Source organism: Myotis brandtii, unplaced genomic scaffold (genome assembly GCF_000412655.1).
Source record: "Myotis brandtii unplaced genomic scaffold, ASM41265v1 scaffold84, whole genome shotgun sequence".
Classification (NCBI taxonomy): domain Eukaryota; kingdom Metazoa; phylum Chordata; class Mammalia; order Chiroptera; family Vespertilionidae; genus Myotis; species Myotis brandtii.
Window position 1 is genome coordinate 4,312,022 of NW_005371410.1, and position 11,279 is coordinate 4,323,300.

Consider the following 11,279-nt stretch of genomic DNA (forward strand, 5'->3'; position numbering starts at 1 on the left):
TGCGGGGGAAAGGGGTGTGGGGGGTGTGGGAAGAGATTGGACAATAATCGTGCACCTATGGATGAGGACACTGGGTGGGGAGTGAGGGCGGAGGGGGGGGTGGGAACTGGGTGGAGGGGAAAGGCGGGAAAAAAAAAGAACCAATGTAATAATCTGAACAATAAAGACTTAATTAAAAAAAAAGAATCCTTTGAGCATTCAGACAAAAAGACTAAGTACTGATAAAGGAAATAAAATCAGATTATGATCAGTTTTTATAACACTTTATTCCAGGTAATAAGATTATTATCATTTTGATAGCAACAATTTTTTTCCAGAATATAATATAGTAATATATTTGAGATACTCAAAAAAATAAAATGTGAACCAGATATTTTATATTCAGCCAAAACAACCTATTACTCCCATGAGCTTTTACTGTGAGATCTAGAGAAAGAGATTCAGGCAACCAAAATGACTGATGACATCTACATAAGGTGAGCATTATAAATATATCAACCTATGAAACTAAAGAATGAGACCAGTCACAAAAGTACAAATTCTCTACTCATAATGAAATATTGAAGGCAGTCAAACAGAAAGTAGAAAGATAGTTGCTAGGGGGACAGAAAGGCAGTGGCATTAGTGAGTATAGAGTTTTAGTTTTCCTGGGTGAAAAAGTTCTAGATTGCAGAACAATGTGAATATGCTAACAGTACTAAACTATATACATATGTTCCTTGACTTATAATGGGTTACATCCCAATAAACCCATCTTAGTTGAAAATGATGTAATTAGTTGAAAATATTAATGTTGCATTTGATACATCTATAATCTACCAAATATTGTAACTTAGCCTACCAGGTTTCTATTGATGGAGGATCACTTTCGTTCCATTGTAAAGTCGAGAAATCATGACTTGAACCATCTTAAATGGGGGCTGACTGACTCTACTTGAAAATAGTGAGATGATAAATTGTCATGTATTTTATTACTATTTTTAAAAAATGATAGTTATAATAGAGACAGTGACATAGTACAATTATCAAAAAATGTGAATGAGAAGAGTAGAATAAAAGCAGATTAAGTACAATGATTGCCTTATTGGTATTGGCTGGAAGTAAGAGAAATACTACTTCAAATCTGACAGTGGAGAAGAAGGATAAAGGGAAAAATGGACTAGTAGCTAATTCCCATATTGCTCATAGTAGGGAACCAAAGGACAGTGCTCCCCTAAAACAAGTAAGTGTTGAGAATAGTTTATAAAGGTATAGATATAAAATATAACTATTGGAATAAATAGAAAATTTATTAAGTATTAAAAGTTTATATATACATATTAAATAAGGCAGACAACATAGACTCCGTGTGAGTGCAATGAAACAAGGTGACAAATCTGAGGATGAACATAAAGATCAAATGTGAATGAATTTAACTCATAAAAAGAAAAAGTTCAGATTAGCTAACAAAGCAAAACCCGTCACTATGATGCATGCAAGATAGATACACACACACACACACACACACACACACACACACACACAATCACAGTCAAGAAGAGAAGGGAGGGCTGGAGGGAGAAGGAGAATGATCTACAAATATTAAAATAAAAAGATAAATAGAGATGTGGACAAATACAAATTAAAAGAAACAAAGTTTACCCTAGCTGGTTTGGCTCAGTGGATAGAGTGTTGGCCTGTGGACTGAAGGGTCCCGGGTTTGATTCCGGTCAAGGGCGCACATGTCCAGGCTGGGGGCTCGATCCCCAGTAGGGGGTGTGCAGGAGGTAGCTAATCAATGATTCTCTCTCATCATTGATTTTTCTACCTCTCTCTCCCTCTCCCTTCCTTTCTGAAATCAAATATATATATTTTTTTTTAAATAAGGGAAATAGAGTTCACACTAGAAATCTGATAAGAGAATTCAGACCAAAAAGAGCGACGAAGAAGGTAACTTCATAATGCTGAAAGATACAAATCACAATGAAGATGTGACAGTTATGGAACTTGCACTTCTAGAAATCTAACCCAAAGACACCCATATATATATATATATATATATTTGACCTTTTAAATAACATGGGGATTAGGGACACCAACCCCCATGCAGTTGAAAATTCACATATAACTTATGATATTCCCAAAAAATAACTACAGTTGGCCCTTGGTATATGCAGGGAACTAGTTCCAGGACTCCCATGGATAATAAAATACACAGATGCTCAAGTCCCTAATATAAAATGGCACAGAACAAGGCATACAGTCAACCCTTAGCTTCTGCTGATTCCCAACCACAAATGGAAAATACCATTTTTGATTCTCAGTTGGTTGAATCTGCAGACGCAAAACCCACATGGACATGGAGAGCCAACAGTTTTTTATTGAAAAAATATCCACATATAGATGGACCCGTTCAGTTCAAACTTGAGTTGTTCAACAGTCAATTGTATTTACATCTGCCCCAAAGAATGAGTTGTCATTATTTATTTCCATTGAAGAAATATATCAAAGCTCTCAAAAGATGACAAGAGAAACCCAATGCTAAAGGCAAATTTTCATTCATAAAACACTGTGATAACACATTATCAATAATGTGCATACTTTTCCTGTTTGTGCTTACATATTTTCTAATGAAAACATAACTGTTCAACACAGTGTATTCTGTATTTCTTACATTGGAAGATCTTACATATGATCTTTCATAAAGATCATATCAACACTTGGAAATAACTGAGACTAACAGTGTAGGACCCCTTAACATTAACCCTAAAAGTTGCTTATGCTGACCTCTTAACCATTTGGCTCTTTCCTGTTCTTTCTTACTTTTGACATGCTGTTGATAATTGAGCATCCCAACACTTTCCCCCATTATCATAATAATCTCATGACTTTTTCAGGTTCTAAAAGATAGAAAAATATTATTTTCCTTAAGAACAGCATAGAAAATATTGTTTTTGGAGGTACAAGAAAAAATGAACTTGAAGGGAGGGAAAAATATTCACAAAATATTTTTAAAGGTTTGGGATGAAATTGAAAATTTAATAATGAAATTATAATGTGTAGTTTTCTCAAGCTATTAATAGTATATCACAGATTTAGAAACCATTACCAGAAGATTATCCTTTCCATATAATTCTCTTACCAGTAGGTAGAAGTTATTAAATAAAATGAGCAAGTTCATATCACAGGAACATGTCCAAAGTCACTCTTCCATGTAACTGTCAAGATTTTGCCAAAAGCCACTTTCTTATATTTTTCACTTTCTTCATAAATAATCTAGGGTTGTAATAATTGCATATCATTGCTCTCTTTTGAGAAAACTAATAAAAATTACCAACAATACAGATTTTAATAATTGTTTGCTTTTTTTAAATGATTTGTTTTTAAAAAGACAAAGCCACTCAGTTTATCTACAAAATGTGAAATTGGTAATAAAAATATAAATGTTCAGTTACTTTTAACCATTTTGGTTTTCTTGATCTGTTTCCTATGATTTGTAATTATTTTCATAAAACCACTGGCTGAAATTCTAGTTCAACAAAGAATGCAAATTGAACAGAGAGTTTTATATATACACATATAAAATGTAAAATTATCTTTAAGAACAAAACTTATTTTTTAAAAACACATCTAAAACCTAACATCTCTTAAAGAATTATGTTTGGGGGCTTCCTAAATTGTTTAAAAGATCAGTGTGAAGAATTCTTGTAAACAGTTCTCACTGAGTCTGTGTCCTTTTAACTTAAAAAGGCTTTATATTATAATTGCTCTGTAAATATCAGAATTTTTTATATATTGTGCTATGTACACAAAGAAGCTGACAAATGGCTTATCTTGTACTTATCAACTTGTTTATTTTTATGCCTCCAAAAAGCCATATTTTTTTTTTACAAGAGCAGCTGCTACTTTGTAAATATTTTAATGGCTTCTGTTAAGTAGAGCTGTCATTTTTGCAAACAATATTATAAAGGATTTTCATTCTTCCATGTGATTGCATATCTTGAAATGTGTTTTACCCTGAAAATCCTTTGGAGATTTTAGACTGGAAAGGATATCTCCTTAGAATGCACAAAGCCAACAAAAGAATAGCTAGATTTAAAGAATAATGTATAAGATCACCAGGGAAATAGTGCCATTTATTTCAGAAGACAAATGTATAAAAGCAATAAGTTCTCTTAGCTCATTTCTCTTCTTTTTCTTTGGGCTATTTGAAGAAATGGAACAGTATTGGCTTTGAGCCAGACATACCAGATATGAACCTCGATTCTTTTGCTACTAAATAGAGATTAGCAGACATTTGGTGTGTCCAAACTGTCCATTGAGACATTTGGTCCACACTGAAAGGTCCTTGAAATTTGTCCCTATCAAAAACATCCATGAGCATATTTGGTTCGTGCCAAATGGTCCTTGATATTTGGCGCTGTCAAAGATGTCCACACTTAGAAAACACCCCTGGGTTCAAATAGCTCATAATGTTTGTTTATGCTTTTGGTTTACAAAATTAGTACATAAAAAATGCCATCATGGCCCTGGCTGGTTAGCTCAGTTGGTTGGAGCATCGTCCCAATAGCCAAGGTTGTGGGTTTGATCCCCAGTCAAGACACATAACAAGAATCAACCAATGAATGCATAAAAAGGTGTAACAACAGATCTCTCTCTCTCTCTCTCTCTCTCTCTCTCTCTCTCTCTCTCTCTCTTTCTCTCTCTCTCTCTCCCCCTCAATAAAAAAATACTATCATGTTTTATTGGTCCAATAATCATGTTATGGCTATATATTGCTAATAATACCCCTTCTTGCCTTCGTAGCCTAGCTGATAATGGCACATGGGGTTAGGTAGATAGATCTGGATTCAAATATTGCAAAAGAGAAGGATTTATATTAACTATGCATACATAGCAAGAATCCTACAGTTAGAGAAATGCATAGGGGATGACACGTTGAGAATGGGATCTCACAATGCATGGTGTATTAATATGTCATGTGCATTTGGTGGGATATGTCTGGGTCATTCAGTAAGGGTGGAATTTGGAAGGAGGAGCTAAGTCAAGCTGCCAAGTAAAAGGGATGGTAAATGTGTTGATGTAAACATTTTACAGACCATCCTATTTGTTCAGGAATGAGAATGGGTGTGGCTCTCCTGCCACATAGCAGTCAGGTGTAGTGACCACAATGAGGGGTTATGTGGGTATCTATTAAACATCCTAAAACTATCCCATCACCCAGGGTTAATGGATGTTTCCCTTGAATCAATGTCCTACAGAGGTACAATTGCAGTAGAAGGCAGGAAGCATCTGCTACAAATTACTGGAGAGGGTTTTAGTGGGTGTGACTTCCACACTTACCTGCCAGTAGGCAGGGACCCCCACACCCTTGGCTGGTTTCACCTACTGGCTGATCCAGTCCTGCCCAACTGGTGTCAAATCCATAAGACATTAGTGATGTTTCGCCTATCAATAAACCAGCAACCATTGGGCAGATGGCTACAGAAGAAAAATAGCAACCCTTCTTTTGCTTGGCAATATAACATCTTTACTTGAAAATCATGGTGGAATGTGGCAGAAGTAGGATACACACACACACACACACACACACACACACACACACACACACAGCCAATGCTACATTACAATGGTTTTTGTTACCATTTCCATTCCTTTAACAGAGGTAGGAATAAAGGTACTAAGAGAGGAGAATCTGCACTGCCCAAAGTACAACTAGTTAGGATGTGGATAACATTACAGTCATTAAAGATGTGACAGGAAAACATCAGCACTATGTTGATATTGATGGGGTAGTAAGGAAAACACTGAGTAGGTTAAAATGACATGCAGAAAAGAAACAAATGCAGCATCATCACAGTTACTTCAAAGAACTCACTGTTATATTCATGATGAAGAGGTCCTGTTAATGCTTCCAGAAACTTATTAAAGATGCAAGTAAATAGAATTCAAATCAGACATCAATCTCCAAACCCAGCTTCACTGCATTAAATTCAATTCCAGCAGAGTATAAAGTGACCAGATGCGGAAAACTATTTCTTATGGTTTTCCAGTGCTCAAGATGATGAAAGAATTCTTACTCACACAATATATAACAATGTTAGATACTTAAGTGTTAGTACCACATTATTCAGTGATGGCACCAAGATAGTTCAGTTGGTTATTTATTGTGTACGATGTAGTATTGGGCTATACTATGCCATTGATTTATGCACTAACAATGAAAAGGCAAGAAGAAACTTACAGATATATAGAGTGTCCCAAAAAATGTATACACACTTAATGACTAATAGTTCAATTGATGTTTCTTTCTTTTCAGATTTAACCCATTGGAACTAATTATTATTTAAAGTGTGTATACATTTTTGGGGACATCCACACACACACACACACACACACACACACACACACACACATACATACACATACATATGAGAAAGTACTTACATATGCATGGGAAAGAAATCTCAACATTAATCCTTCATTATGTATGATGGATTTCATGATTGCAAATATGAATGCAAGCCAACCCTCTTCTAACAGATTCACAAGTAAAAGGATGCTTGCTTCACTTTTTTAAATATGTTTTTACTGATTTTTTTTTTGAAGAGAGAGGAAGAGAGAGAGACAGAGAGATAGAAACAACAATGATGAGAGAGAAAAATCATTGGTTGGCTGCCTCCTGTACAACCCCTACTGGGGATTGAGCCCACAACCCAGGCATGTTCTCTGACTGGGAATCAAACCCATGACCTTTGGGTTCCTGGGTCGACACTCAACTGCTGAGCCACGCCAGCTGGACACTTGTTTCACTTTTCACAATCACTGTAGTGAAAAATATCCTCTTTGGGTCTAACATGAGTATATGACAATGAAAAGTAGCACCCATAGTGTGCATCTAGGTTGTTTGGACTTCCAGTTGTGCCTCTGAAATATGTAAATGAGAGTTAGGGATTGAAGAAACAATGACTGAAAACTTTCCTAACCTGGTTAAAGGAAAAAGTCACATAAGCCCAGGAAACACAGAGTCCCAAACAAGATGAACCCAAAAAGGCCCACACCAAGACACATCATAATTAAAATTGTAAAGGTTAAAGGTAAAGAGAGAATCTTAAGAGCAGCAAGAGAATGACAGTTACCTACAAAGGAGTTCCCATAAGACTGTCAGGTGACTTTTCAACAGAAACATTTCAGGCCAGAAGGGATTGGCATGAAAGAGTCAAAGTGATGAAAAGCAAGAACCTACAACCAAGACTACTTATTCATAGCAAAGCTATCATTTAAAATTGAAGGCAAAATAAAGAGCTTCCCAGACAAATATAAGCTAAAGTTCATTACCACCAAACAAATATTGCAAGAAATGTTAAAGGGCCTTCTTTAAGGAAAACAAATTGAGGGGATAGGTATAAGAATAAAATGATAATAAATATGTACCTATCAATAATCACTTTAAATGTGAACAAATTATATGCTCCAATCAAAAGATATAGGGTAGCTGAATGGATAAGAAAACAACCCATATAGATGCTGTCTGCAAGAGACCCACCTCAGAACAAAAGATACACTATGAATAATCAAGTAGAAATGAATTTTTTATTCTTTATTTTTTAATTTTGTTTTATTGCTTAAAGTATTACAAAGAGTATTACATATGTCTCCTTTTTTTCCCCCCTTGACATTCCCCCGGCCTCCCCTACCCCCCAGTGTCTTGTGTCCATTGGTTATGCTTATATGCATGCATACAAGTCCTTCGGTTGATCTCTTACCGCCCACTCCCAACCCTCCTCGGCCTTCCCACTGTAGTTTGACAGTCTGTTTGATGCTGTTCTGCCTCTGTATCTATTTTTGTTCATCAGTTTATAATGGTCTTTATTATCCATAAATGAGTGAGATCATGTGGTATTTTTCTTTCATTGACTGGCTTATTTCACTTAGCATAATGCTCTCCAGTTCCATCCATGCTGTTGCAAATTTTTTAAATGTGAATTCAAAAAACATTTGTTATTCAATTATCAGAAACCCCTGGTTGAACTAAGTGTAAGAATGACAAAAGTAATAGGAGATGTGACTATATGTTTTCCACTGTGCACTACACAGTAAATTGCCATTTTTTTATTTTTTTTTTACGTTACACTGGGGCATATAGAAGCTTTCCTGTAATCATACTCAAGGAAACTATCTGTATTTGACTCATGTCTTATCGTTTTTTAACAGAACTCCTGGGGCCTTTAGACAGAGGGGATATGCTAAGTGAAGCATTTGTTGGCCTATCTTTAACACACCAAGGAGAAGACACATTTCCAGAACAACTCTCTCCCTTTTCTTCAATCCACAGACATATTAATCAACAAAGAACACTGAATGTCTCTTCTAGCAGGTAAAATATGTTGAACTAAGAAAATTGCTGCATTAAGTGTTTAGTATTAAACAATTTAAACATTCCCTGTTTAAATGCAAACTAAGAGTTAAATGAAATTTCAGAATGTCAAAGGAAAAAATGTGCATTTTTCACATCTAAGACTTTGCAGTATTTTGGTCATGGAAGAGCAGGCAAGATGGAGGCAAAAGTGAATGTAGAAAGATATTGTTAGAATTAATGTTACTTAAGGCCAAAATAAAATTAATGATTTGAACTGTTTGTATTCTGTTGTTAAATTTTAGGACTGTTATATTATTAGATTAAAATATTAATTTTGAATACTTAATTTAAATTATAATTTATATGTTATACTTATGCAAGCTAGCCATTAGTTTTTGAAATCTGATGATAATTTACTATCTATTCAGCTTGCCACATTAGGTTATTAAGAAAACAAACATAAGGATAAATGTGAAATTAAAACACTAGATAAAGTAATAGTGTTACTTATAATGAAAATTATAATGTTATGATGATAATACTCTGAAGCAAAGGTCAGCAAACTTTTTGTGTAAAAGGCCATGTATTATGCTTTGTAGGCCATACAAACTCTCACAACTACTTGTAATATCCACAAAAAATATATATAAATGAGAGTGGCTGTTACAGTAAAACTTTATTTACAAAGCAGGAAGTGGGCAGGATTTGTAGCTTGGTCTGTAATTTATACACCTGCCCTTAAAGATCCTAACTCTATGCAATAATTATGAAGAGACCACATTTTTTATATATATCATATGTGATGTATATGAATATGTGATCTGTATCATGTGAAATACACAATATATGGCAATCTGTGATGTTCTAGGAGATTGCTCTCATCCTTCCACTACCCCCAAGCTAGTTCAAAACCTTATAGTTTTTGTAAAGGATGACAGGCTTCATGAATACCAATACTGATTTGACTTGGAGCTTAAGACTAGAAAAACTCTATCCAGCAGCACTGTCAATAAAAACAGCAAACTCACCATCAGTAAAAGTAACAAACTTTTTTCGTGTGTGTGTGTGTGTGTGTATATAATTGATTTCAGAGAGGAAGGGAAAGGGAGCGATGGAAACATCAATGATGAGAGAATCATTGATTGGCTGCCTCCTTCATGGCCCGCTACTAGGGATCTAACCCGCAACCCAGGCATGTGCCCTTGAATGGAATAGAGCCCGGGACCCTTCATTCCACAGGCTGATGCTCCACCACTGGAGCCAAACCAGCTAGGGCAAAAGTAACAAACTTGATAATTAATGAACAGGGAAGGCCACAGTTTTACTTATTAGGTCAAGTGCCAGAATGGCAGGCTAGCTAGAAATTGAACAGGAAGATGCTGGAAATGAGAGAACCAAAGAGGAGCTAATTAAACTCTGCACATTCCTGATAGAGTTGTATGACCTCACTTTTTGGTTCTCTGTTTTGCAGAACCCTAAAATTTCCCCTTATACTTATTTCCTCCTTCACACCCGGTTACCAAAGGTGCCTCTCCCTTTTTGCCTTTGATCACCCTCCTACCTCCCCGACCCAGAAGCTAAAAACCTGTCCCTTTTAATTGCATGGTACTTTTAATTTTAGGCCCTTCATGCAGTCCATACTCTGATCTGCAAGAACACAAGGAGTTGGAGAGATCAGACACTGGGCTTTGGTGTTTTTTCCATTCTATTTACAATTACAGTGGGGCCTTGACTTACGAGTGTCCCGACTAACAAGTTTTTTGAGATACCAGCTGTCTCTCTGCCGATTTTTTGCATTGAGTTGATAGAGTAATTTGAGTTAACGAGCTCCTTAACGAGCTCCTTAACGAGCTCGGTCTCAGAACGAATTAAACTCGTAAGTCAAGGGCCCACTGTATTTTGGATTTTTGACATCCTATCTTCAAGTGGTGACAGAAGTGTGGTTTTCATGGAAGTTTCATTTCTCCCTTTATTCTGTTTTGTATTGTTTGTAGAGGAAGTATTGGGAGATGAAAAGGAAGGCAGCCACTATTAATATCTTCAGCTACTTAGAAGTCCTTCCTCAATTTACTTTTAAAAAAACAATTTTAATGAGGTATAATTTACATATACCATAAAATTCACCCATTGTAATTATACAATTCAGCAATGGATGGTAAATTTATAAAATTTGCAACTACTACCACTGTGTGGTTTTAGAACATTTCCACCACCCCATATAGCTCCCTTGTGCTAATTTGTAGTCAATTCCCACTCCCATCTCCAGCCAAGACAATCATTGGTATGCTTTCTGTCTTAGAGAAATGTTATATAAATGAAAATCATACAGTCTGGAAATTTTATATACATGGAGTTCACAATTTGTGTGTATGTGTGTGTGTGTGTGTGTGGCTTCTTTCACTTAGCATTATATTTTGGAGTTTTATACATGCCACATCACGTAGTTTATTCCTTTTTAATTGCTGAATTATATGATATTGCATTGATATAACACATTTTGTAAACCCACTAATCAGCTGATTGATATTTGAATTAATTCCAGGTTTTGGCTATTATGAATAATGTTGCTGTAAATATTCACATCTAAGTGTTTGCATAGATTTATGTTTTGTTTCCCTTGGGCAGATATCTAGGAGTGAAAATGCTGGTTATATTGTAAGTTTATATTGTTAGTTTTAAGAAATTGCCCAATTGTTTTTCCAAAGTGATTGTATCATTTTACATACCCACCAACAATGTATGAGGGCTCCAGTTTCTTTACATCCTCACCTATGCTTGGTATTGTCAGGTGTGTGTTTTTTTGTTTTGTTTTTTAACTTACTTTTTTTTTAATTAAATCTTTATTGTTCAGATTATTACAATTGTTCCTCTTTTTTCCCCCCATAACTCCCCTCCTCCCAGTTCCCACCCCACCCTCCGCCCTCACTCCCCACCCACTGTC

The 11,279-nt window shown here is 35.6% G+C and overlaps 1 protein-coding gene across 4 annotated transcripts in view; it reads left to right on the forward strand.

Annotated features, from left to right (window-relative positions):
• WDPCP (WD repeat containing planar cell polarity effector) overlaps positions 1-11,279 on the forward strand; it is a 246,207-nt gene that overhangs the window by 208,551 nt on the left and 26,377 nt on the right. For 3 of the 4 annotated variants that reach the window (XM_014532062.1, XM_014532063.1, XM_005884562.2), the window contains exon 15: positions 8,194-8,356. In XM_014532062.1, coding sequence (XP_014387548.1) covers positions 8,194-8,356 — 163 coding nt within the window. Of the gene's footprint in view, positions 1-8,193; positions 8,357-11,279 lie in introns of those variants that run through there. The other variant, XR_314622.2, reaches the window with a different exon arrangement.